The 22,013-nt window shown below is 60.5% G+C and overlaps 1 protein-coding gene across 2 annotated transcripts; it reads left to right on the plus strand.

Moving 5' to 3' along the window:
* The first annotated feature begins 1,835 nt into the window (after positions 1–1,835).
* LOC132531854 (cytochrome P450 26B1) lies at positions 1,836–21,415 on the plus strand. 2 transcript variants are annotated; one of them, XM_060169980.1, is made up of 6 exons: positions 1,836–2,698; positions 6,189–6,413; positions 15,146–15,421; positions 15,680–15,835; positions 17,276–17,560; positions 17,944–21,415. In XM_060169980.1, the coding sequence occupies exons 1-6, from the start codon at positions 2,495–2,497 to the stop codon at positions 18,334–18,336; spliced, it is 1,539 nt and encodes a 512-aa protein (XP_060025963.1). In that variant the 5' UTR covers positions 1,836–2,494; the 3' UTR covers positions 18,337–21,415. The 2 variants fall into 2 exon arrangements, with proteins under 2 accessions (XP_060025963.1, XP_060025964.1); XM_060169981.1 differs by lacking the exon at positions 1,836–2,698 and adding an exon at positions 2,893–3,224.
* Positions 21,416–22,013: the final 598 nt, after the last annotated feature.

Genomic DNA, 22,013 nt, shown 5'->3' on the forward strand with positions numbered 1-22,013 from the left:
AATTTCGTTTACACACACGCCATCCTAACTGAAGGTTAGGTCTTCTGTTCTGGGAGTGCAAGAGTGAACGACGGAGAAAAGGGGGCTGGGGGAAAACAGGACGCGCGGGAGAGGGCGAGCCAGGCACCAGCTAGACCGTGTCGGGGTTGGCACGCATAGCTCCATGTATCACAGACACGCAGGAGGAGAGCCCAGATGACAGACGGATGCACGACGCACAGACACACATACAGCACCAGAGAGAACACACAAACCCGCAGACACGCCACACAGCTCCACAGACGTCGGGCCGACCCGGGGACACACTCGCGCGCGCACACAGTTGCGGCCCCGGGCCACACGCACACCTCGCACAGGCACGCGCGCTGGGCCCTCAGCGGCCGGCTGGGAGAAGGTGGCCGCGCTCACCTGGCGTGTTTATTTGCTAATTTATCAATGAACGTTTGTACCCGACACCTCCTGCCTCCGGGTGCCGGGGCTGCAGCATTTGTCCTCTTCTCGGGACATTCACCGGACCAGCATCGGGGTTCCTCCGACGCAGCGGGGGGGGGTGGCGGGGACTACAAATTAGGGGGTCTCGAGGTGTCCGAAAGGAAGGCTGCGGCGTCAGCTGCCCGGGACGCGCACGGGGAGAGGGGGAACTTCGGAGTCCTGTAGGGTAAGAGACGTATGGGGGGGGGAAGGGACCCTGGCCTCCGAGGTTTGAGGATGTCCAGATCCGGGATGGAGGACCCCCCGGCTAGGAGAGATTGGGAGTGGCAAATGAGAGGATTGAGGGGTTCCGGGAGATAGGAGCCAGCGGGGTCCCGCGGGATAGGAGCTGGAGACCCTAAGCACAGGTTTAGGGGCCTTTGGCGCCTCTCAGTCGAGGGGCAGTCCGCCTGAGACCTCAGCTGCTGGGGCGGCGGCCCACGCGGGACTGCCTGGGATGCGGGAAGGGGGCCGGGGCCCGACAGGCAGGAAAAGAGGGAGGGAAGTAGCCTAGCAGCCAAGCGGGCACCGTGCGAGCGCACACTGTGTGTGTGTGTGTGTGTGTGTGTGTGTGTGTGTGTGTGTGTGTGTGTGTGTGTGTGTGTGTGTGTGTGTGTGTGTGTGTGTGTGTGTGTATGTGTGTGTGTCTCATCTCGTCCGTCTGTAGGTGCCGGGCTCAGCGAGACGCCGGCGAGAAGGAAGAGGAGGCGAGAGGTGAACTGAGTTTGATCCTGCGGCGGCTACAAGTGGGTCCGGGGCGGGCGGCGGGCTGCGGGCTGCGGGCGGCCTGGGCGGGGCTGGAGGCCGGCGGGCGCTCACACGCTCCGGCCGCCGGCCTCTCACCACGCCTCCGGCTTCGAGAGCGCGGCGGAGGTGGGGGTGGGGGTGGGAGTGGGGGGTGCTGGCGGAGCGCCCACGGCGCAGCCTCCCGGCTCTATATAAACACACGCATCGCCTGGCTCTCAGAGGCACAAATTCACATTGAGAGAAGCTTTTAAAACCATCAGCCCTGAAATCCTGCCTCCTGCTTTTTCCCTTCTTTCATTCCTTTTGCCTTCCTTTCTCCCCCCACCCCCCCACCCCCCTTTCTTCTCCCAGCAGCAACTCCTGAGCCGAGAGACTGCGTCCCGGGACGGACTGCCTTTTCTTAATTGATACAATAGCCCAGCTCGGGTTTTCACCTCCTCCCCCAACCCCACCCCGCCTCACCCCTCCCGCCAGCCGCCGCCGCCGCCGCCGCCCCAGCGCCCGCCCGGGGCTCTGTCGCCGGCTGCGTCCCGTCCGGGCCGCGGTCCGTCGGCTCCGCACCCGCGCCCGCCGCGCCGCCTCGCCCGCCGCGCCCGCCTCGGGGGTGCAGCGGCGGCTCTGGGGCTCCGGCGCGCCGCCCAGGGCAGCCCAGGGGCGCTGAGCTTGGCCTCTCCATTCGCCTCAGCCGGGGAGCCTTCCCTCTCGCACCCAAAGTTTCTGGGTTCGTTGGAATTTGGGGATTCAGGATTTTTTCCTTTTTTTTTTAACCTAGGAATTGGAGGGGAAAACTTTTGACAAATCGATCGCACTTTCTCTCCGCTAGTTCTGTCCCCACCTCTCCCCCCCACCCCCGAGCAGGGGAAGGGGCTTACGAGAGAGGCTCCCGCTGGACAAAGTTTTCCAAAGTTTTCCGAGTGTGATGGTTGCGGGGAGAGCTAATCCACCAGCTTGATTCACGGCTTCGTCTCATCACCCCTCCAGCAGCCCCTAAGTCCGCTATAAGGGAACAAACAAACAAACAAACAAACAAAGTTACACTCCGAGTCGCCTCGTGTCTCCTCTCTCTCTTCTTTTAGGCGATTTCCCCCCACTGTCTCCGCTCCCTTCGCAGCCTCCACTTCCCTTCCCTTGGCTCCTTGCTCCTTTTCTGTTTCGGCCGGAGGTGCCAGGACCCCCGGCGGCAGCCTCCCCTCCCCCGCCGCTCCCGTCCCTTCTCGTCTGGCCCTCCCCTCCCCCGCCGCGGCCAGCACAGCCAATCCCCCGAGCGGCCGCCAACATGCTCTTTGAAGGCTTGGAGCTGGTGTCGGCGCTGGCCACCCTCGCCGCGTGCCTGGTGTCGGTGACGCTGCTGCTGGCCGTGTCGCAGCAGCTGTGGCAGCTGCGCTGGGCTGCCACCCGCGACAAAAGCTGCAAGCTGCCCATCCCTAAGGGCTCCATGGGCTTCCCGCTCATCGGAGAGACCGGCCACTGGCTGCTACAGGTAAGGGCGCTCTAGCTCCGTTGCTCTCCAGGGTCCGCTAGCGGCGAGCACCAGGCGGATGGAGCCGCGGGCCGGCCAGGGGGCGCCGGGAGCCTGAAGGCACGGGTCCCCGCCCCGCCCCTTCCCTCCTCTCTGCCTGAGCCGCCCGGGCTTCCCCTGCCCGCCTGCGGAGTGGTTCCGAGCCCGCTGGCGCCGGGCGCGCAGGTTCAAGGGGCTGGTAAGAGAGGTTCCCGAATCCGAGAGGGCTCCCAAGACCGACTTTTTCCAGTCGCGGGCGACTCAACAGGGGTGCATCGAGCGTCCTGGGGGCTCCCCGCGTAGCGCGAGCCGGAGGGGGCATCCAGTCGTGAGCCGCTTTCGCCTCCCCTTCGCGCTCCAGGCCCCAGTCACCGTCGACTTCCCGGGCTTTGGCGGTGTCACTGGGACTCGAAAACTGAGTCAGGGAAAGAAAGAGTGGGCCAGTGGCAGCCAGGATTGCCCCTTTAAGACCCGGGCTGTGTTCCCGCCGCGTCACCGGCCACGCCAGGTACTATAGCCCCGTTCTACGGTCTGAGAAAGTGTGTGTGTTTTGTGGTGGGGGAGGAAGGAGGTAACCCAAGGAAAATGAGAAGCCTGAGACCCGAGGTTTCTCGGCTTTCGGAGAAAAGGGTCTATTTACTTACTGGGCGGGGACAGTTTAGCAGGGGAGAGTAACTTGGGAGAGGTGTGTGTGAGACCCATAGAGTGCGTTTGTGTTTGTTGTGAGACGCCACACAACCCGCACTGCTGGTGATAATGGGGGTGGGCGCGTCGGGGACCGGACCCAGGTAGGTAATGGGGAGATTAACCTGGAATTAACATCCTCAAGTGCTAGATAATCGCTTTTGCAATTCGATACACAGCAGGTTTTTCTTTGGGGAGGGGGGGTCCTCTGGGTTAACCGCGGAAGGTGTGTTGTGTGGGCGTGTGTACGCGTGTTTGTCCGGCAGATGCTGTTAGGAGTTAGCAGAAGGTAGGCTGTACTGAAGCAGACAGCCTCGGCCCGGGAAAGCGGAGGCGGGAGGTGAACGCAGAGACCTGTGAGTTTAGAAGTGCGAAAGCTTGGCTTGAAATTAACAGACGCGTGTAATCCGCGTGCACACACACATACACCCTGCGGAGCCCCGCCCCGCGCCAATTGACAGCAGAGCTGGGGCGGGAGGGGCACGCGAGGTTCCTCTGCCCTGCGGTTTTCCCAAGTCCCGGTATCAGCCCATCTCTTTGGGGGCCTGTTCGTGCAACAAGGTGGGGTTCACTTCAACCAATGGGACCTCCCCCCGCCCCGCTGCCGTAAAGAAATCCCCAGAGCCTCTCCCGTGCCAACACACTTAAAGGGTTAACTGCAGCGGTGGTCTAGGCTTTTGGCCGAGAATTTAGGAAATAAAATATATTCACAGGGGCGTCGGCCCCCGCCGTATTAGAGCCAATTTGCAGAATTCGCGGTCTGTCACCGCCCCCCCTTCCTCACCGCCCCCACCCCACCCCCGCCACCAACGTCCCCTGACCGTTTCTCCGAATCCCACAAGGGCCTCTGGGGCTCCGCGTCCGACCCGCACGTAAGATGGGGAGGGGGAAGCAGGCCTACGCCACCCAATCCGTTCGCCCCCGGGGCCCTTGACTCTGAGGTGAGAAGGAAATGGGAGATGCGTGTAGATAAGCACTGAAGGGGTTAATGGGAGCCCTCTGAATCCCAGCTTTATTTTTTCGGAGTCATTTATCAGATTTTACGGGGGGACCTCCAAGGGCTCTCCGTTTCCACCGTGCGCCATCTAAACAGAGCCCAGGGCTAAAAATACAACATTTTTGTATAAATTGGACTCGCGGCTCGAGCGGCCGCCCCTATGAAAGTCCTCTTTGTGAAGACCGTGGAAACGGCGGACAAATAACTCTTTATTAATGCCACAAAAAACGCACTTTAATTATAGTTAGGCAGATCAGAGGCGGGGGAGGGGGTGCCGCGGGAGAAAGGCGGCGGCGACCTCGGAAAATTCACAACCCAACTTTTGTGTCGAAAGAAAAGAAAAACAGGAAACGCAGGAGAGGAGAGTCAGACGTAGTGAGAGAGACCGGTACAGCAGACCGAGGGAGGGAACCCCGCTCTCTGCCCCCTTTTGTCGCACCTCCACCCTCGCCTTGATTTCTCTTAAAGGGGTAGACGCCGTCTAGAACCGCGGCAGGGTGGCGGGAGTTCTCCCCGACCCGCCAACCTGGGAGTGGGGCGGTGTCCCCCGCGACCCAGGCCCCCTCCTGGAGGCGCGGGCGCTCCGAGCTCGTTCCCTGTCGCGCGCCCGGGCCGGAGGCACACGTGGAAAAGTGATTAGGGCTCCGGGTTCTGCAGAGTCACTTTTCGGCAGGGCTGGGGTGTGTACACATCTAACTGGCGAATGCTTTTCCGTGGAAGAAGGGAAAGTGAGGAGGGGGACCAACCCGGGAAAAGAGGAAGCGGAGTGTCCCTTCGGGGAGTGCATGACCCCACAGGTCTGGAGCCGGCATCCGCACGTCTGCAGGCGGGCAGGCGGGACGGCCTGACAGGTGGCGCCCCTCCCCTTCTCACCGGCTGTTGCCCTGGCCGGAGAAGGGTTAATGCAGGGTGGGGTGGCGAGCTACTTCGTCAAAGGTGAGCGGGACGCCCCTGCTCCCGCCCTTCGGAGGTCCCCTCTGTTTCCTGTACCCGCGTGGGGCCGACACAGCCAGCTCCTCCGAGTGCCGGGCCGGGGCCGGGGCCTGGCTCCGCTCTGCTCGCGCTGCCGCCACCGGGGATCCGGTTACCTGAGACGGCGGCCCCGCCCAGCCCTACCCCGCCCCTCGGGAAGCGCCTTCCTCTGCTCTCGCGTCCCAAACTCCAGGGCGACGACGAAAAGTCCTCCTCAGTTATTTCCAGGGCATATTGCATTAGGAAAATCGCGGCTCCCGGCCCATGACTCTACCCTGCGGAGCCCTCAGAGGGCCGCCGTGTCCCTTCGTGGCCCACATCAGCGAACGGAGGAAACCCCAACCCCCATCTGTAGTGATTGCCTCCGGGCACCGACCGCTCGCCGCTATAAATAATCTTTGGCCTGCGGCCACCCCGCGGGGTATCGCCAGCCCGTGGCCGGGAGCCTGGAAATATTTATTCCGAGAGTCTCCCGAGCGCGAGGCGGGGGAAGGGGGAGGCGGAGGTTCTAGCTTCTGGTCCCGCAGTCCAGGATATCTTTTCCCTCCCGCAAGTCATTACTAAAAAACAACCTCCCGGGGGGTTGCCCTGGGCCTCTCGCCCCCTTCCTTTATTGATTATCCTCTAGGCCCCAGTTCTTATGCATGCTGTGAAAAATAAAACCTACGTGCGTGCATGCGTGTGTGTGTGGGGGGGGTAGGGGACTGGTGCCCCGGGTGGGATCCTCCGCCCTTCCCCCGCGGGCCCTCGAGGCTGGGCCTCCCAGGTGTCCCATCTGGAGATGTGGGCCCTGAGAAAGTTTTTGCGTGGCACCCGCAGGGTTCTGGCTTCCAGTCGTCGCGGAGGGAGAAGTATGGCAACGTGTTCAAGACGCACTTGCTCGGGCGGCCGCTGATCCGCGTGACGGGCGCGGAGAATGTACGCAAGATCCTCATGGGCGAGCACCACCTCGTGAGCACCGAGTGGCCACGTAGCACACGCATGCTGCTGGGCCCGAACACGGTGGCCAACTCCATCGGCGATATCCACCGCAACAAGCGCAAGGTAAGAACTCTAGGCCAAGAGCCCCGCAGCCGTGCTCTGATCCTCTTCTCTCGTGCACCTCCCTCGGGGTAAGGAGTTCTCGGAGACTCGGGGACGTCCCTACCAGAGTCCGCGCCCCCATTTGCACACCATGTGGGAGGATCCCGAAGCTCCCTGCCTAGACCGCTGCGATCCCAGATCCAGGGCCTGTACAGGCCTCTTGGGGTCTGCCCTCTTGGTAAGACACCAAGCCGTGCGCACTACCAGGCCCAACGGGCGGCTAACTGGGGGTTGGTTTGGACAACTTGAACATGCGGCGACAGGGGCGTCCAACGCCTGTCATCGTCGTGTTCCACAAACCTGGAAAAAAGAGAGGGCGGACGGTGGCCAGCGCTCCTCCTTTTCGTCCCCTGGAATTCCGAGGACTGTTAACGGATCGTTCTAAAATCACACCTAGCTTCCCGGCCACAGGTTGCTTAAGGGCGACGCGGGCAGGCGCGGGGGCTGGGGGCACCTCGTGGGCAGCGGTTGCTGGGCCTTGCCTGGGAGGGGTGAGGTGAAATTTGGGCCACTGCGCGCACCCGTCTGGACAGAGGGGGAAGGGCGAGGGGTGGGAGAACTTCGACGAGCCGAGGCGCGGCGGGGGATCAAAGCGCACCTACCCCCTCCCATAAAGAGGAAGAGAAAGTGGGTGTTTATCCTGTGGATTTCCCGAGCGCCTGGAAGAGGCGCGGAGGAGGCGAGCCAGCGCGCAAGGGGCAAGCCTCCCCGCCCCCTCCCAGGGCAGCGCCGCCGCTGCGGCTCAGAGCGCGGGCGGCACGTGCTGTTTGAACTGCAGTAACCCGAAAGCTGAGCCGCCGGCGGGCGGGGCGCCGGCCCGCCGGCTTAAAGCGGCCGCGACTGGGGTGCGGGGGTGGGGAGGGGCAGCGCTGCACGACCTCCCCTCCCTTCACTTTTTCCATTGGGTCAGAGGACTCACCCGGTTTGAAACCTAAAGGAAAGGGAGAGACAGCCTCTGATCTCCGGGAAAAGTGGCAGAGCCTGGGAGACAGGAGAGGGCCATGGTGGGGCAGACCCCTCCTCCGGACGTCTGTGTGTGAACAGAGGAGTTCATCCTGTAGAATCTGTCGTCTTCCGAACTGCCTGCGAAGAGTAGTTCTCCGTAACAGATAAAAGGAGGAAAAATCAGAGGGGACAGGTCAGCACGTACACCACCCCGCCCTCCCCGCTAAAGCACGTATTTCAGGGGCTGGGAAAGGGGCTCTTGAAGTGGTCTTCCCATCTGCTTCACTAGAGCAGGAAGCAGCTAACAGAGCCCGGGGGCAGATGGGAGGGTTCTTGGGAGTGGCTGGGAGGGGGCCCGTAGGCTCAAGAATGGGGGCTCTTCAAATATGCCGAACACTCCTTTTTTTCTTAGTCTTTGTGACTCCACCAAAAGCGTATTTCAAAGAGTTAGGAGAGAGCCTGAGCCTCAGAAACCCAGCTCCAAAGAATGTGGCTGCTTCCCCATTTTATCTTTATAAAGACTTTGACAAGAAAGCAATTACTGTCCCTTTCTCACAGAAGAGGAGCCTGAGGCTTGGAGAGATTGAGGGACTCGAACCAGGTCGGGAGAGGAAGCAAAGGCAGGGCAGGGCCTGCAACACGGGCATCCAAGGGAAGAGTTGTTTCTAAGCCAGCAAGTAGAGCCCTCCTCAGCCCTGCCCACCTGGGCTGCCAGAAGCCGAGGGTCAGGGTGGAGGCGGGGAGGGAGTGCTGGGGGGAAGAAGGCTTGGTCAGGACCTGGGGGTGCAGAGGGCTTTGGGGAGAGGCTGTTGCCCTGCAGTTCCCTGCACCCTCTGCCTGACTTGGCTTTGGGCCTCCAGGTGGGGAGGGCCCTCCTGGAAAGCTCCAAGGTTTTGGCTTACATTGTCCATTTGGGAAGAAGGAGGGGGGCGCAGATGAATGCTGCTGGAGGAATACACAGCGGAGGAAGCTGGAGTGAGGGACAGGGTGAGGGGCTGGGACCTGGGTGGGGCTAGAAAGGAGGACCACAGATGAGGCATAGATAGTCTCTCTCTTTCAGGCACCCTTGTCCTCTAGCACCTTGCGGGTAAGGGAGCAGCCAGAAACCAGCTCATCCTGACAGAGGCTTGGGAACCCAAAGCAGGGTTTCTGTGTGCTAGTTGTGTGCTCGCTATGTGGCATGTGTGTGGGTCCTGTGTTAAATGGGCAGATGAAAGCATCCTTCCCCCGCCAAATCTCTAATCGATGTTCCATAAACTTCAGTTTACTGAGTTAAGTAGCAGGCCTTAGATTAGATACAAGCATAGAAGCTGGAAACTTGGTCCTTGCCCTTAAGAAGTAGAATCTAGCTGGAGGGATGAGAAGAGAGTACTCAGAGGCACACAGGTTGGTCCTGGAGAGAATGGCCAGTCTGCTGGACCCAATGCCCAGTGCACCCAACTTGGCCAGGGTGGGGACTGCCCTGTGCCACTCACACTGTCTTAGCCAGCCCACGCTGCAAGCAGGGACCTGGCTGGAGAGCGGGCTGCTGGGCCAGGCCCAGCCTGGTTAGGATGTACTCGCAGGAAGTGGGGGCCAGGTGTACTGAGGCCCTGCTGGCGGGGAGCTAGGACCGTCACTATTTCCACTGGGGCTGCTACCCCACCCCTTCTCTGGAGGTCTGACCAGGTGTGCTGGGAAAGGGGTTCCTCACAGCCATCACTGCACTCCAGGTGTTTGTCCAGGCTGCCCTGGTGGTCTAGGGCCAAGAGGGAGGGGTAGGGTTGCCAGGGAGAACGTCCAGAATACCTTGCCCAATCTAACAGAATCCTCTCTGGAAGCCAGGCCTGTGTCCCTATAGCTGCGACCTCAGATTCTGTCCCTCGTCCTTTGTTACCCCTTCCCTACCTGGGGCCAGGAGGTCTCTGGTTCATGGGGGAGGGACTGCATCTCTCTTTGTATGCAAAGAAGCTGGGAATTGCCCTGGAAGGGTGGATGGAGTCTGATAGGGAAGATGGGGCGGGAGGGTTACCAGAGAAGGGGGGTGGTTGTCATGGGTAGTTCTGGAAGCGTCCAGTGCCCAACCCCACACACCAGGAGCAGACATTTCCTCTTTTCCTCTGGAGATAGGGCTAGGCCTCTGTGCACCAAAGGGCCAGCATCTGCAGGGCATTTCAGGCAGTGGCCTTGAGATTCTGTCAGAGAACTTGGAGTGCATCCCAAGGATGAACTTGGCTTTGGAACTCTGGACTGGAGAGACCCTAGGAGTGGTCTTCTTGCCCCTCCTCCCCTGACCCCTGGCTTCAGGGACTTCTGTGCCCGTGGCTGAGGTGGGGGAACAGCTCCAGACGTTTTGGGGATAGGAATTAAGAAGCCTGGCCTGCCCACCCACCGAGCCTCACTGACTTGGCCTTTGGGCCCCGTCCTGGCTCGGGGAGGAGCTCAGGCTCAGGGTTACCGCACTCGCCTCCGAAATCCTCTGTAGGCTTGGGTTTATGTCGGGATGGAGAGGCCAGGAGGTACCTCAGCAGGAGGGCAGAGCCAAGAGGGCCCATGGTCGTGGGGTCCTGGGGGAGGCCGGCTCAGACTGGCTCCAGGTGGCCTTTGAACCACTGCACAGCCTCTGGCTTCAAAGTCATGTCTGCCAGGCTCAGCTCAGGGCAGAAGTTTCCACCTGTGTGGGATGGGAAGGCGGTGGCGTGGCCAGGCAGCCCTGCTACTGGGAGCTCTGTCCCCACCCCCTGGCAGAGGCACGGAGACTTTGTGCTGCCAGCGGAGGTCCTTCACCAAAAATTACTGTAGCACCAGGGGCTGCTGAGGGGGCAGGTGGCAGGAGCGGATGTCTCTGAAGGTCAGCGGGGGAGGGTGCCCACGGCCAGCCACCAGGGCGCCTGGGAGTGGGCTCCTCCCTCTGCGTGCCCTTGTGTCAGGCAGGGGTGAGTGGTGTGGGCCCTCCCTTTCACCCCCCTCCGCGTCCTTTTCCCAGGGCAGGGTGGGGTCCAAGGCTGTGATGCTGCGATGCTCGCTCTCCCAGCCTTGGGAGACAGTTGTGGCCTTGGCGGGAAGTGGGGAGGCTTGGCTGGGGTCTGCTCTGGCCCTGACCCCTCTAAGCCAGTTATATCTGTTCCAGGTTCCTGGGGCTGAAGGGCAGGGCGGGTGTGCCTCCAGGAGCTGAGAGAGTAGCCGAAACAGCTGGCCTTACCCTCAGAATAGATTTGGGCCCTAGAGGAGCGGCCCCTTCTAGCTCTTAGATACATCAAGAGCCCCCAGGACTGGTAGAGGGTGGCTCAGCGGGGTTTGGATTGGTGGGAGGCAGGGTGTTCAAGGGCCCTGGTGAGTGTGGCCAGTTGTGCCCCAGACTGTGACCTTGGGAAAGCCCTTCCTTCTTTGGGCCTCAGCTTTCTCAGGGGTTTTTTCTATGGTTGGAGGAGGGATAGGAGGGTCTGGACAGAACTCAGAGCCCAGCAGGTATGTGCCAAGTGCTGCTCTCTCCCCTCACCCACAATGTGGACAGTCAGAGCTGGACTCGAGTCGGGGACAGATACTCTGCCCACAGATGCTGGGGACCCAGAAGGGGCATACCCAGGCTGGGGGATCTGGCCAGCCGCTCCCAGTCAGAGGGGCTGAGTGGGGACTGGCTCGGGAGGCAGCCAGGGTGGAGTGGAGGTCCAGTGGAAATGCCAGGCGGCTGAGGGATGACGTCCCTTCTTGTCCTCCCCCTACTTGAGCATAAAGTACGCACCTTGGCCTCACCCCTGCGCCGTTCGGACAGCTGCCTCGGCTGCCCGCCCTCTGTTATTCTTTCCACTCTGCAGGCCGCGGCCCTGGTGGCTTGGCGGGGTGGCCTGCCTAGGCCCCCACCCTCCCGGGCAGCTGCCTCCATTCCTCCCAGTCTGAGTCACTGGACCGGGGAGTGGGTCCCCTCTCTGGCTCTTCCTGCTTCTGAGGCTGCCCATCCTTCTCTCCATCCCTCCACAGCCGCCAGTTGAGAAGGGGAGGTTATCGGGCTGAGCAGGTCCGCGTGCAGGGTCATGGGGCTCCAGTGAGCGACTCCCCTCCCAGGGGCGCTGGCTAAGAGGCAGGAGTGGGGAGGGAGGCCTGGGGGTGTGGGGGAGACATTTGTATGAACAATTATACGGAATTTGAGCCTTGACAAGCCCCCTGGTGGTTCCCCCGACCCTGGGTATGGATTCAGCTTTTATTACAGGGAGAGCGAGAACCCAGGATGTGGGCTCTTGGGCCAACTGCATTGTTGGGAAAACCCATAGAGGTTGGGGGAGGGCTTCCAAGCACATCCTTCAAGGCCAGAGCCCGTCCTGCTCGGGGTATGTGCCTGGAGTTCCCAGGTCTCCCGTGCACTTCCGCCCTGCTCTTCCCAGTGCCAACCCTGATGGGATGTCCATACCTGCTTCTCCCTGTGCAGGGCTCTGCCCGAGCCAGGCTGGTTCCCGGTGACCTTTGTCCAGCATTCTTGGCTCACTTGTGGGAATTCCAAGGGAAGCCCCAGAGGGAAACAAAGCAGCCCTGGCTCCTGCTGCAACTGCGGTCAGGCCGTGGGCTCTGGGGCCGCTGGGAACCCTTCCCCTCTTCACGATGAGCTGCTCCGCCGGTGCCTTCCCCTGTGCCCAAGTCCAGACCCTGATCGCCCCCACGCGCCCAGGCCTTCCTGTGCCCTGGGCAGCACCTCCACCTCCTCCTGGCCTTTGTGGTGGGCGGTGGTTTCTGGGCTGCCCTGGCTTTGGGAAGTGCCCACGTTGTTAACCCTGGGCACGGTCCCAGGGATGAGGCCCTGGAGTTTCCCGGCACCTGGGAGGCTCTGATGCCTGTGGAACAGCTGGGCGGGAGGCAGGGGCATGGACTTGGTGACCACCAAGCAAAGCCCCTTGAGCCTGGAGTACCCGCAATCTGCCTTTGCTCGGCTTCTCATCTGGGTAGTTTCTCCACCTCTGGGGGCCTCTGAGGAGAATCATGGGACAGCCAGGAGGAAAGGGACCCCAGAGCATCCAGTTAGACTCCTTTCTGGGTCAAGATAAGAGCCCTGGTCGTGGCTGAAATTCTTTCAGAAGCCCCACCCCGGGGGGCCTGCAGGTGCAGGCTTCCTGCGGTCATTTCAGCTCCTGACCTTGCTCAGGGCCCCTTCCCACCTAGAGGTCAGGTGTGGACCCCCTGCCCTTGGAGTCGCTCTGCCCAGTCCCAGGTCCCCTTGGGTCCTTCCTGCTCTCCGTGGCCCCCAAGGCTGGAGAAGGAGCGATTCAGCCGGCCATCGCTAGAGGGCGCAGGGAATGTAACCTTTGGGACAGACGGGGCAAGGCTTGTCCCTGGGTCCTGTCTGGCCACTCCTCGGGGTGCAGTGGGGTCCCTCAGAGCTCCCCCTTTGGTAACCTTGGGATGGCCCTTCCTGAGCCACCGTAGCCCATACGAGGTGTGTGAGTGGGGGCCTGGCAGGCACTTACACCAGGTGACGGATGCCGTGCCGGATTCTGGGCTTCTCTGAGGGGATAGCGTCTACTTAGGGACACACGGATACTGGTGTTCGTGTGATCTGTGCATTGAAAGGGACCACAGAGATCCCCTGGTTCAACCTTACCAATTTACAGATGAGGAAACCATGAGGCCGCAAGGTGACGTGGCCATGATCCCACAGTAAGCTGGTGGATGATCTGGGAATAAAACTCAGGTTTCTGGGTGCCCAGCCTGCCTTTTCCCACCACCCACTGCATCTTGGGAGCCTGGCTGGCTTTGACTTTGGCTGGTCCTGGTCAGCATGGGCCTCTGCTTGATTCCCCCTCCACATGCCCACCTTTGGGCCCAGGTGTCCTGTGTGCTGGGGGCCCTGGCCAGCCCCTGCTACGTTCCCTCCAGGGCAGTGCCCTTGGCTCTGCCCTAGGTTGGCTGGCTCTGGCCAGACGTGGCCCCTCTGCCCCTGCCTGCCCTACCTCCAGCCTCCCCACCGACACCTGGCAGCCACAGTTATCATCCTGCATCCCTCAGGAGCCTGCTTGGCTCCCACGGAGCACTTACTGCTCCTTCTGTGGGCTCTTTGCTGTTTCATAAGGGCCCCTAGCAGGCCAGTGATGGGCTCTGGGGCAGGGCCCCACTCCTGCCCGTAAAACTCCTAGACCAAGAGTGGAACCTGGCATCCTAAGGACACCAGGGTCCAGGGGGGCGGGGCTGAGGCAGAGAGCACCCTGGCGGGAGGTGGCCCTGGAAACTCCCCAGGCCCTCACAGCTGAGCAAGGTGTGAGTGACCTGGCCAGGCCTGGGCTGCCCCTGGCCACCTCCCCTCATCCTTCTACATTTCAGCTGTCCCTTAGCAGCAGGAGCAGCCCCAGACAGTGCTGGCTTTTCTGCCCCTCACCGGCCTCCTTCTCTCCCTCCCTCTGCCCACCGGGAATTTCGGAATGAAAGTGCTATTGTGAACGCCTGGCTGGGCCACTGAAGGGCCAGCACTGTTATTTCTGCAAACCAGCCCTCCCATTAGCCATGCAGGGCTGAGGCCAGGAAAATGTTACCTTTTCCTCCTTGAGCTGACTGCAGGGGAAATTCTCACATTTACAGTTTGTGCGGTGGTTGTGTTTGGGGGCAGGAGGGGAGGGTGGGCGCGTGTGTGTGGTTTGCGTGGGGTTGATGGGGTGCGGCTAGAGGAGTACTTGTCTCCTTCCTCTGTGCTGCCGGCCCCCCCCCCCTCGCCTTCCCCGGTGAACTTTCCCTTGGCCCCGGTGGGGGCACCCCCTTCTGCTCTGGACTCTGGGGGTCGGGGCTAGACATTGTTGGTTGCCCGTGTGACCCACCGGCCAACAGTAAATAAACTAACATCTTACCCTGTGCCGTACACCCCGGGCAGCAGCGTGAAACTATGCGCAGGGGCATTTGGGTGAGGAGGGGGCAGGGAGGCTGAGGAACTTGCTCAGGAATCAGGAGGACTGCAAGCAAGGGAGGTGGAAACAGGGACTCACTGGCTACTTAAAATGGACCGGGAAGATGTGGGAAATTAAAAGGCCTTCTGTTTGGCTTTCTGATCTTTTGAGGTGGGAAGTCTTGCCCCAATCCCCGTGCCTCCAGACCCGGCCACACTGAAGACATTTGGATGGCACAGTTAACAAACCCCCTACGATCTCTGCCCAGTAGGTATTTCCCAGGGAGTGAGAGCAGTCTTGGGTCTCAGGAAGTCCTGCTTGCAGTCTAGCCTTGGACTCTCTTGCTCTCCCATCAGTGGAGTAAAGGAGCCACTTACTGCTTTCCACCTCTTCCTTGTCCAGTCCATTCACCTGTGTTCTGTTCCTCCTGGGCACGTCTGCCCCGTGGCCTGGGCATTCGGGAATGGCCCCTGCAGTGGAGGGGCAGCCTCCCCTCCAGCCCTGCCCAGCGCCCTCTTGTGTTGCCCCCCACTCTGGTATGGCCACATGGCCTGCAGACCTGTTGGCAGCTGGACTGCCCAGTCCCCGGGCTTTGCCATTATTTGGAGCACATGGTTTTCTGGGGTTTCAGAAAGGAATGCCAGCTCAGGTCACCCTGTGAGTGATGTTGAATGTCCCGACTCTGTGAACTGTGTTTTAATCCCGTCCTTCCCCTGCCTCCGCTCCACGACGTGGGCAGTAGGAGGGGGGTTCAGAGTAGAGGAGCCAGCAGAGGGACTGTGTCTGGAGACGGCAAGGCTTGGGCTTGGTCAGGGTAAGGACCTGGAGTGTTCCCTGATCACGGTCGTGGGAACGGTGCTTCAGCTGGGCCGAGCGGGCCGGCCAGAGTCCATCTGACCCTCTGCCTTCCAGGTCTTCTCCAAGATCTTCAGCCACGAGGCCCTGGAGAGCTACCTGCCCAAGATCCAGCTGGTGATCCAGGACACACTGCGCGCCTGGAGCAGCCACCCCGAGGCCATCAACGTGTACCAGGAGGCGCAGAAGCTCACCTTCCGCATGGCCATCCGAGTGCTGCTGGGCTTCAGCATCCCCGAGGAGGACCTCGGCCACCTCTTCGAGGTCTACCAGCAGTTCGTGGAGAACGTCTTCTCCCTGCCTGTCGACTTGCCCTTTAGTGGCTACCGGCGGGTGAGCACCCAGGGCCTGGGAGGAGAGGAGACGGGCATCCGTGAGGCCACCCTGAGGGAGGGGCAGCTGACTGCTAAGATGGTCACCGGTCACACAGACAGAGGGGAGGTTTCAGCGGGAGCCTTCACCCAGGGCCACTGCTGCTTAGATGGGAACTCTCAGAAGAGTCCCCACCCTGCCCTGCTCGGCCTTGGGAGGAGGCCCTCAGGGACCCTGCCCTTCCCCTTGGGTAACCAGATGGCCTCCTCCCCGCCTCAGGGCATTCAGGCACGACAGACCCTACAGAAGGGCCTGGAAAAGGCGATCCGGGAGAAGCTGCAGTGCACGCAGGGCAAGGACTACTCAGATGCACTGGACATCCTCATCGAGAGCAGCAAGGAGCACGGGGAGGAGATGACCATGCAGGAACTGAAGGTGGGGCGCCCCTCCCCGCCCGCCTCAGGCAGCACAAGCGCCTGCGCTCCATGCTGGGGCTGCTCAGGGTGGGAGCGCCCACACGGACGGGGCCGCCCCTGCCCTCCCCATGGCTTGCTCTGCACCCAGTCCTGGTGGTGAGTGGTCCTCACTGGGCCCCACTGTCTCCATCCCACCCACAGTCCCATCTACCATGTTGGAAAAGATACCGAAAACTGGTTCTTAGTAACCCTGAACAGACACGGCGTCCGCAGCGTCGTTGACCCCCTCACTCTCCTCAGCCAGCCCCCCACCCCAGTGTTCACTTTCAGTGCATTTCGTGGTCACAGTAGCCCTAGGAGGTCACCTAGGGGAATGCGGGCCCAGAAGGAGAAGCCACTTGCAGGAGGGCAGCCTCAGCCCTTGGGGAAGAGCAGCCTTTTCAAGTGGGTGGCACTTGACACTCTCCCAGCCTGCCTGGCACTGGCGATGCCCAGTTGGGCTGCTGGCCCCAAGACTGTCCACACTGGGCTCCAGGAAGGGCTTCCTGCCTGCCCTTTCTTAGGGTGGGTGTTCCATCTGAGGAGGGAGCATTAGTTCGTCCTCGTCTAGACTCTGCCACTCACGTGCTTGCCGGGTGCCTGTGGACACTTCACTGCCGACTGCTCTGTCCCTACTGTCTCTGCTTCCCTGTATTCTAGCTCCAGTTTTTTTTTCCTCATGAGCCAGGAAGGAGCCCCAAAGACTTTCCCATTTCATAAGAAGTTTTGTAACTTGTAGGTGGTGGCATGGCAAGTAAAGGACCTGTTCTTTCACTCCCCTCTCTGGGCTCAGCATTTGTAAAATGCAGGGCTTGGAACAAGATAACTTGGTGGGGCCTTTCTGTGGGGCCACTGCTCCCCAGAGGACCCTGGAGGGGCTCTAAGTCTTCTGGGGACCACCTTCCCTCAGCCTTCTCACTGCAGTTCCATCCCAGGTCCTCGTGGGTATGACCCCAGACTGCTTTCCCAACCCCTCAGCTCTCTTGACCACCTACCAGATGTCCTCCTGCGGAGGGAGGAAGCAGCTGGGGCTGCCAGTCTGGAGGCCCAGGTTGAGACCCTGCACCTCACCCCCACTCGCCCGCACAGTGCCCGCTCCTTGGAATTTGCTCTCTTTCTGCTGTGAGCTCGCTGCACTCATTAGGGCTGCTGAGGCCGGCCCTGGAATTCGGCAGTGAGTGAGAAGCAGCCCTTCCCCAAGGGACTTTTAGGCTCGTGCTTCTGCCCAGCCAGGGGACTGGACCCGTGACCTCTGTCCATCGTGGCCCAAATGGCTCAGCAACGTGAGGCTCAGAGGAAGCAGCAGGGCCCAGCTAGATAACCCTGGGGCCTGGGGGGACACCGGCAGAGAGGGGCTGCCCTCAGGCTGGGGCCACCAGGCCGAACCCAGGTTGCAAGCGGTGCTTCTTTGCTTCTGCAGGACGGGACGCTGGAGCTCATCTTCGCCGCCTACGCCACCACCGCCAGCGCCAGCACCTCGCTCATCATGCAGCTGCTGAAGCATCCGGCCGTGCTGGAGAAGCTGCGGGAGGAGCTGCGGGCCCAGGGCATCCTGCACAGCGGCGGCTGCCCCTGCGAGGGCACGCTGCGCCTCAGCACGCTCAGTGGGCTGCACTACCTGGACTGCGTCATCAAGGAGGTCATGCGCCTGTTCACGCCCGTCTCCGGGGGCTACCGCACTGTGCTGCAGACCTTCGAGCTCGACGTGAGGCTGGGCCCGTGGGCTGTGGCGTGGGGGGTTGGCCGACGGGAAAGACCAGCTCCCTGTGGGGTGCCTCAGCCTCATGGGGAGACGGTGCTCGCTTTCGGGGAGCTTTCAGGCTGACGGGAGGGACCCAGCAGGGACCTTGCCCCAGATGCTGGGTCAGATGCAGCCCAGCTGGGTGTGCTGTGAAGCTGCATGGGGACATCTATAAGTAGATGGACTGACATGCCAAAAGGGGAGGCTGGCCAGGCCCCCCGGGGACCACAGTGGGGTGCCTCCAGGAGCCTCTGGGTGGGGGCTGGCAGGCAGAAGGTCCTGGGTCCTCTCAGACCTCCTTTGGTTCTCACCACTGCATCCCACCCCTGCCCCCGCCTTGCCTCCAGGGTTTTCAGATCCCCAAAGGCTGGAGTGTCATGTACAGCATCCGGGACACACATGACACGGCGCCCGTGTTCAAGGACGTGAACGTCTTCGACCCTGATCGCTTCGGTCAGGCGCGGAGCGAGGACAAGGATGGCCGCTTCCATTACCTCCCTTTCGGTGGCGGTGTCCGGACCTGCCTGGGCAAGCACCTGGCCAAGCTGTTCCTGAAGGTGCTGGCGGTGGAGCTAGCCAGCACGAGCCGCTTCGAGCTGGCCACCCGGACCTTCCCCCGCATCACCTTGGTCCCCGTCCTGCACCCTGTGGATGGCCTCAGTGTCAAGTTCTTTGGCCTGGACTCCAACCAGAACAAGATCCTGCCAGAGACGGAGGCCATGCTGAGCGCCACGGTCTAGGGCGCCAGGCCTCGGGGCGGGAGGCGACGGAAGGGTAGAAACCTGTGTGTGGGAGGGGGCTGGAGCCCGGGGAAGAGGAAGGGCCCCCCAGGCCTTGCCCGCCCCTCTTCCCCTCCCTGGCAAACCTGCCCCAAGTCAAAAGGGCTCTCTGGGGTCGGGCGCTCCCCCTGGCCCCTGCTTCTCTCTAGTCTCTCCAGTCCCCAACAGCTTAGCTCCCCCGGGAAAGGGCCTGGCCCCCCGCCCCGCATGCCCATCACAGTGTTAGATGTCGGCTGTGCTGCAGCCTTTGCTAGTGATGTTCTGAACTGGTCTCTCCCCTCCCTTTTCTTTCGGACTCTTTTCGTGTGAGGTCAGGGGGTTGACGTGGGGGGAGGGAGGAAAAGAGGTGCCCCCTCTGGCCCTCTCTTCAGCACCCCCTCCCCTCCTGCCTCGGCTCAGATGGGACGAGTGCCCCTCCCGGTGTGGCCACCAGTGCCCGCGGGGAACAGCATCCTGGGTAATAGAACACCAGTCCCCCTTGGCAGGGCGGGGCCAGGCTGTAACCAGCCTGGAGGCCCACCCCTTGCCGTTTTGGACATTTGAAATTACCTATTGCTGCTACTTTTTCTCTCTTCTGATCTTAGGGCAAAGGAGCCCCAGGCCCTGTCCTCCCAGCATCCTCCCTGGTGGCCCTGGGCACGTGCACTGACACCCGCACCTTTCTGCCAGGCGGTCTGGAGCCTGCCCTGCTCCCTGTTACACATACACCCAAGGCCCTCGGCTCATGGATGGCCTTCCCCCCACCCCCATATTTATTCACTAATATAACCGAATTTTGGTGTCACTGGGACTGGAACAAGTATCTCCTCCGTCCCCTGGCCTCCATCCCAGCTGTCCCCGGCAGGACTTCTGCAAGTGACCCAGCCACCCCCCCCCGCCCCCCGCCGGCCTAGGGTCGAGCAGCTCCCCCAGGCGCCAGACCTTCTGTGGGTTCAACCTCAGAGCCTCACTCCCGAGGTGAAATCCAGCACCTCTGCCTTTGTCCCCTGGTGGGGATGGGGAAACGGCCCACCGCCTCCCTCCTCGCTCTGTCAGAAACCTTGATCACCGGGGATTTGAAGGCCGCTGCCGTGTCCCACTCGGTCACTCTTCACCCCACTGCCCCCCACTCTGCCTAGTGAGTATAGGGAAGGATACGGGTTCTTTCTTCTGACGGGGAGCCAGGGCCTCCGTCGCCCCTCCCTCAACCCTCACCCTTTGCCCTTTGCCCTTGGAAAGGTGTCCTTGAAGTCCCTCCCCCCTCTATGCCACTGTCTGCTTAGCCCAGCTCAGGGGTGCGGGGACCAGGTGAAAGCAAGGGGAGGTGAGTGCAGACGCAGCCCTTCCTCAGAGCCGACTCAGGCCCTCTGCTTGGTCTTGAGGCAGCTGAGGAGGGCGCTGCAGCGAGAGCTGAGGAGGGTACGTGTGATTCGTCAGAAGTGATTTGGTTGAAAGCCGGCTGGTCAGGGGATGAAAGAAGAGCAGCTCCTGCCACTGGCATCTTGAGTGTTGGCAATTAGGGATGCCTCCCGGGGATGGTTTGGGGCCTTTGGTGAGTCTCTAAGTGATTGTGTCTGTTTTCAAGTTTTTCTTTGCTTTTCGTGTTTCTCTGTTGGCTTTTGATGTTATAAAAGCGGTGAATCCGCTTTAGGAGAAAATCAAAAACACACAGAAGAAGAATGCGGGACGTGGATTCCCCGGTTGCCTCTCCGTAGCAGTGGCCCGTGTGAGCAGCTCCGTGGCACCCCCAGTGGTGTTCAGTGGGCAGGCGGCGGCCCCCGGCTCCCGCCCCCATGCACACCTGCCTTGTGGCGGGCTTTACAGGAGTGGCTCGTGCCTGCGGACTGTTCCGTCACCCCCCTTCTCAAGTCTTTCATTTGGTTCCTACCTTTTCACTGTTAAAAGGCAAGTGCGGCACAGACGTTATTGGCAAAAGTTGACATTAATAAAATGAGTAATATCTCTCAATCTCCCCCACCCCACCGCCCCATTCTGAAAAACAGGCAAAAATGTGTAAAGGCTCATCAAAGCTTGAAAACAGCTGCATGGTGCACCAGAATCTGTTACCTACAAAAAAGCCAGGTGTCTGGAAGGTTCACGCTCCTCTCAGCTGACCCAGCTTGCCCTGAACCAAATGTCTTTGACTAAATATCGAGGATTGCAGTAAGTGCAGCTCCAGACAGGAAGCCTGCCAGGCCTGGCCCCGGCGAGGGGCAGGGAGCTGGAAGGCTGCGGGAGACCTCAGTGGCCTTTGGTTTGGGTGACCTGCCTGGGAGGGGCAGAGAAGGCAAGGCCGTGGGGATCCCTGTGACGGAGGGAAGAAGGATCATTTGCCCCGCTGGGTCTCAAAGGCAATAAGAAGGGAACTGAAGAAAGCTCTTGACTGGCTGACAGGAGGGTTCCAATGTTGAGACTCACCCATGTCTCCTCTTTACATCCATCCGTGTCTGTGTGCTAGCGTGTAGGTTTCATAGAGGTAGCATCAGATGGGTGATGTGTTCTCACTTAACCATTCCTACTATTGTAACTTGACATGAAAAAGACAAAACCCCACAAAACTCTTCCCGCCATGGGCTTGCAGATTGAAGCACTTTCAATGTTGGGCGTTGGCATTTGTGTTCTGGTCACCATCCTGACCCTGCCCAGATCGCTATAATATAATTTTATACACAAAACTTGTTTTTTCATAAATGTTATAATTTTGTGTCTGTCTTTATAAACTATTATAAGTACTATTTTTGTTATAATTCAAAATAGATATTTAGTATAAAGGTTTTGCTGTTAAATATTTGTTATTTAGTAAAATATGAAGTTTTTCCTCTATTGTAAACATGGTTCAAAATGTTAATATGTTTTTATCACAGTTGTTTTAATATTGAAAAAGCACTTGTGTGTTTTGTTTTGATATGAAACTGGTGCCGTGTGAGTGTTTTTGCTGTCGTGGTTTTAATCTGTATATAATATTCCATGTTGCATATTAAAAAAAGTTGTGCATTTTGTGATTTTGGAAATACTCAATGTGGCTCTTTTATAGGCTTCTATAATAAACCTTGAGGACTCACCCTCGTTTGGCTGTCTGGTCTCTGCCTTCCCAGCTCCCTGAAAGGGTCCTCCCGTCCACCCACCTTCCCTTCAACAACACCCAGTCCCACCTGTCAGGCAGGAAGTTCTTCCCCGCAGTGTTTGCCCTGAGGGGCCAGCCCCCATTCCCTGCATGAAAGCACACAGAGGTCCCGCGACTGTATCCTGTGAGCGGTAGGTTCCCTGGGGAGGGGAGGATGGACCTGGAGGGCCACTGTCCCCAGAGACCTGTTGCAGCATGGGGGCAGCTGGGGGCCGCGTCCCTGGCCATGTGGCCGGGCCTGGCTGGGCCAGGTGTCTCGGTCCTGGACGTGGCAACCAGAGCACTGCAGAGTCCATCTTGTTCACACGAGTGAGGACACGGATGTCCACAGCCACGTGGCACACGTGCGCCACGAGAGCAGAATCCAGTTCTCCCGACTCCCGGCCTCATGCGCCGTGAGGCACTTCTCAGAGCCTGTTTCGTGGGTGCTGCAGGAGCAAATGGATTCTGGGATCGAATCAGTCTGGGGAAGGGCTTAAACAGCGTCGGGCAGATTCCTTCACTGCGGGACTGCTCAGGACCTTGAGCCTGGGGT

This window comes from Lagenorhynchus albirostris, chromosome 13, assembly GCF_949774975.1.
Source record: "Lagenorhynchus albirostris chromosome 13, mLagAlb1.1, whole genome shotgun sequence".
Taxonomy (NCBI): domain Eukaryota; kingdom Metazoa; phylum Chordata; class Mammalia; order Artiodactyla; family Delphinidae; genus Lagenorhynchus; species Lagenorhynchus albirostris.

What these genes read in the sequence shown, in the direction of transcription:
- LOC132531854 (XM_060169980.1), top strand. Translation starts at nt 2,495, where the DNA reads ATGCTCTTTGAAGGCTTGGAGCTGGTGTCGGCGCTGGCCACCCTCGCC. An exon ending in CCGGCCACTGGCTGCTACAG is followed by an intron (nt 2,699 to 6,188) that starts GTAAGGGCGCTC and finishes TGGCACCCGCAG; the next exon opens with GGTTCTGGCTTCCAGTCGTC. An exon ending in CCTTTAGTGGCTACCGGCGG is followed by an intron (nt 15,422 to 15,679) that starts GTGAGCACCCAG and finishes TCCCCGCCTCAG; the next exon opens with GGCATTCAGGCACGACAGAC.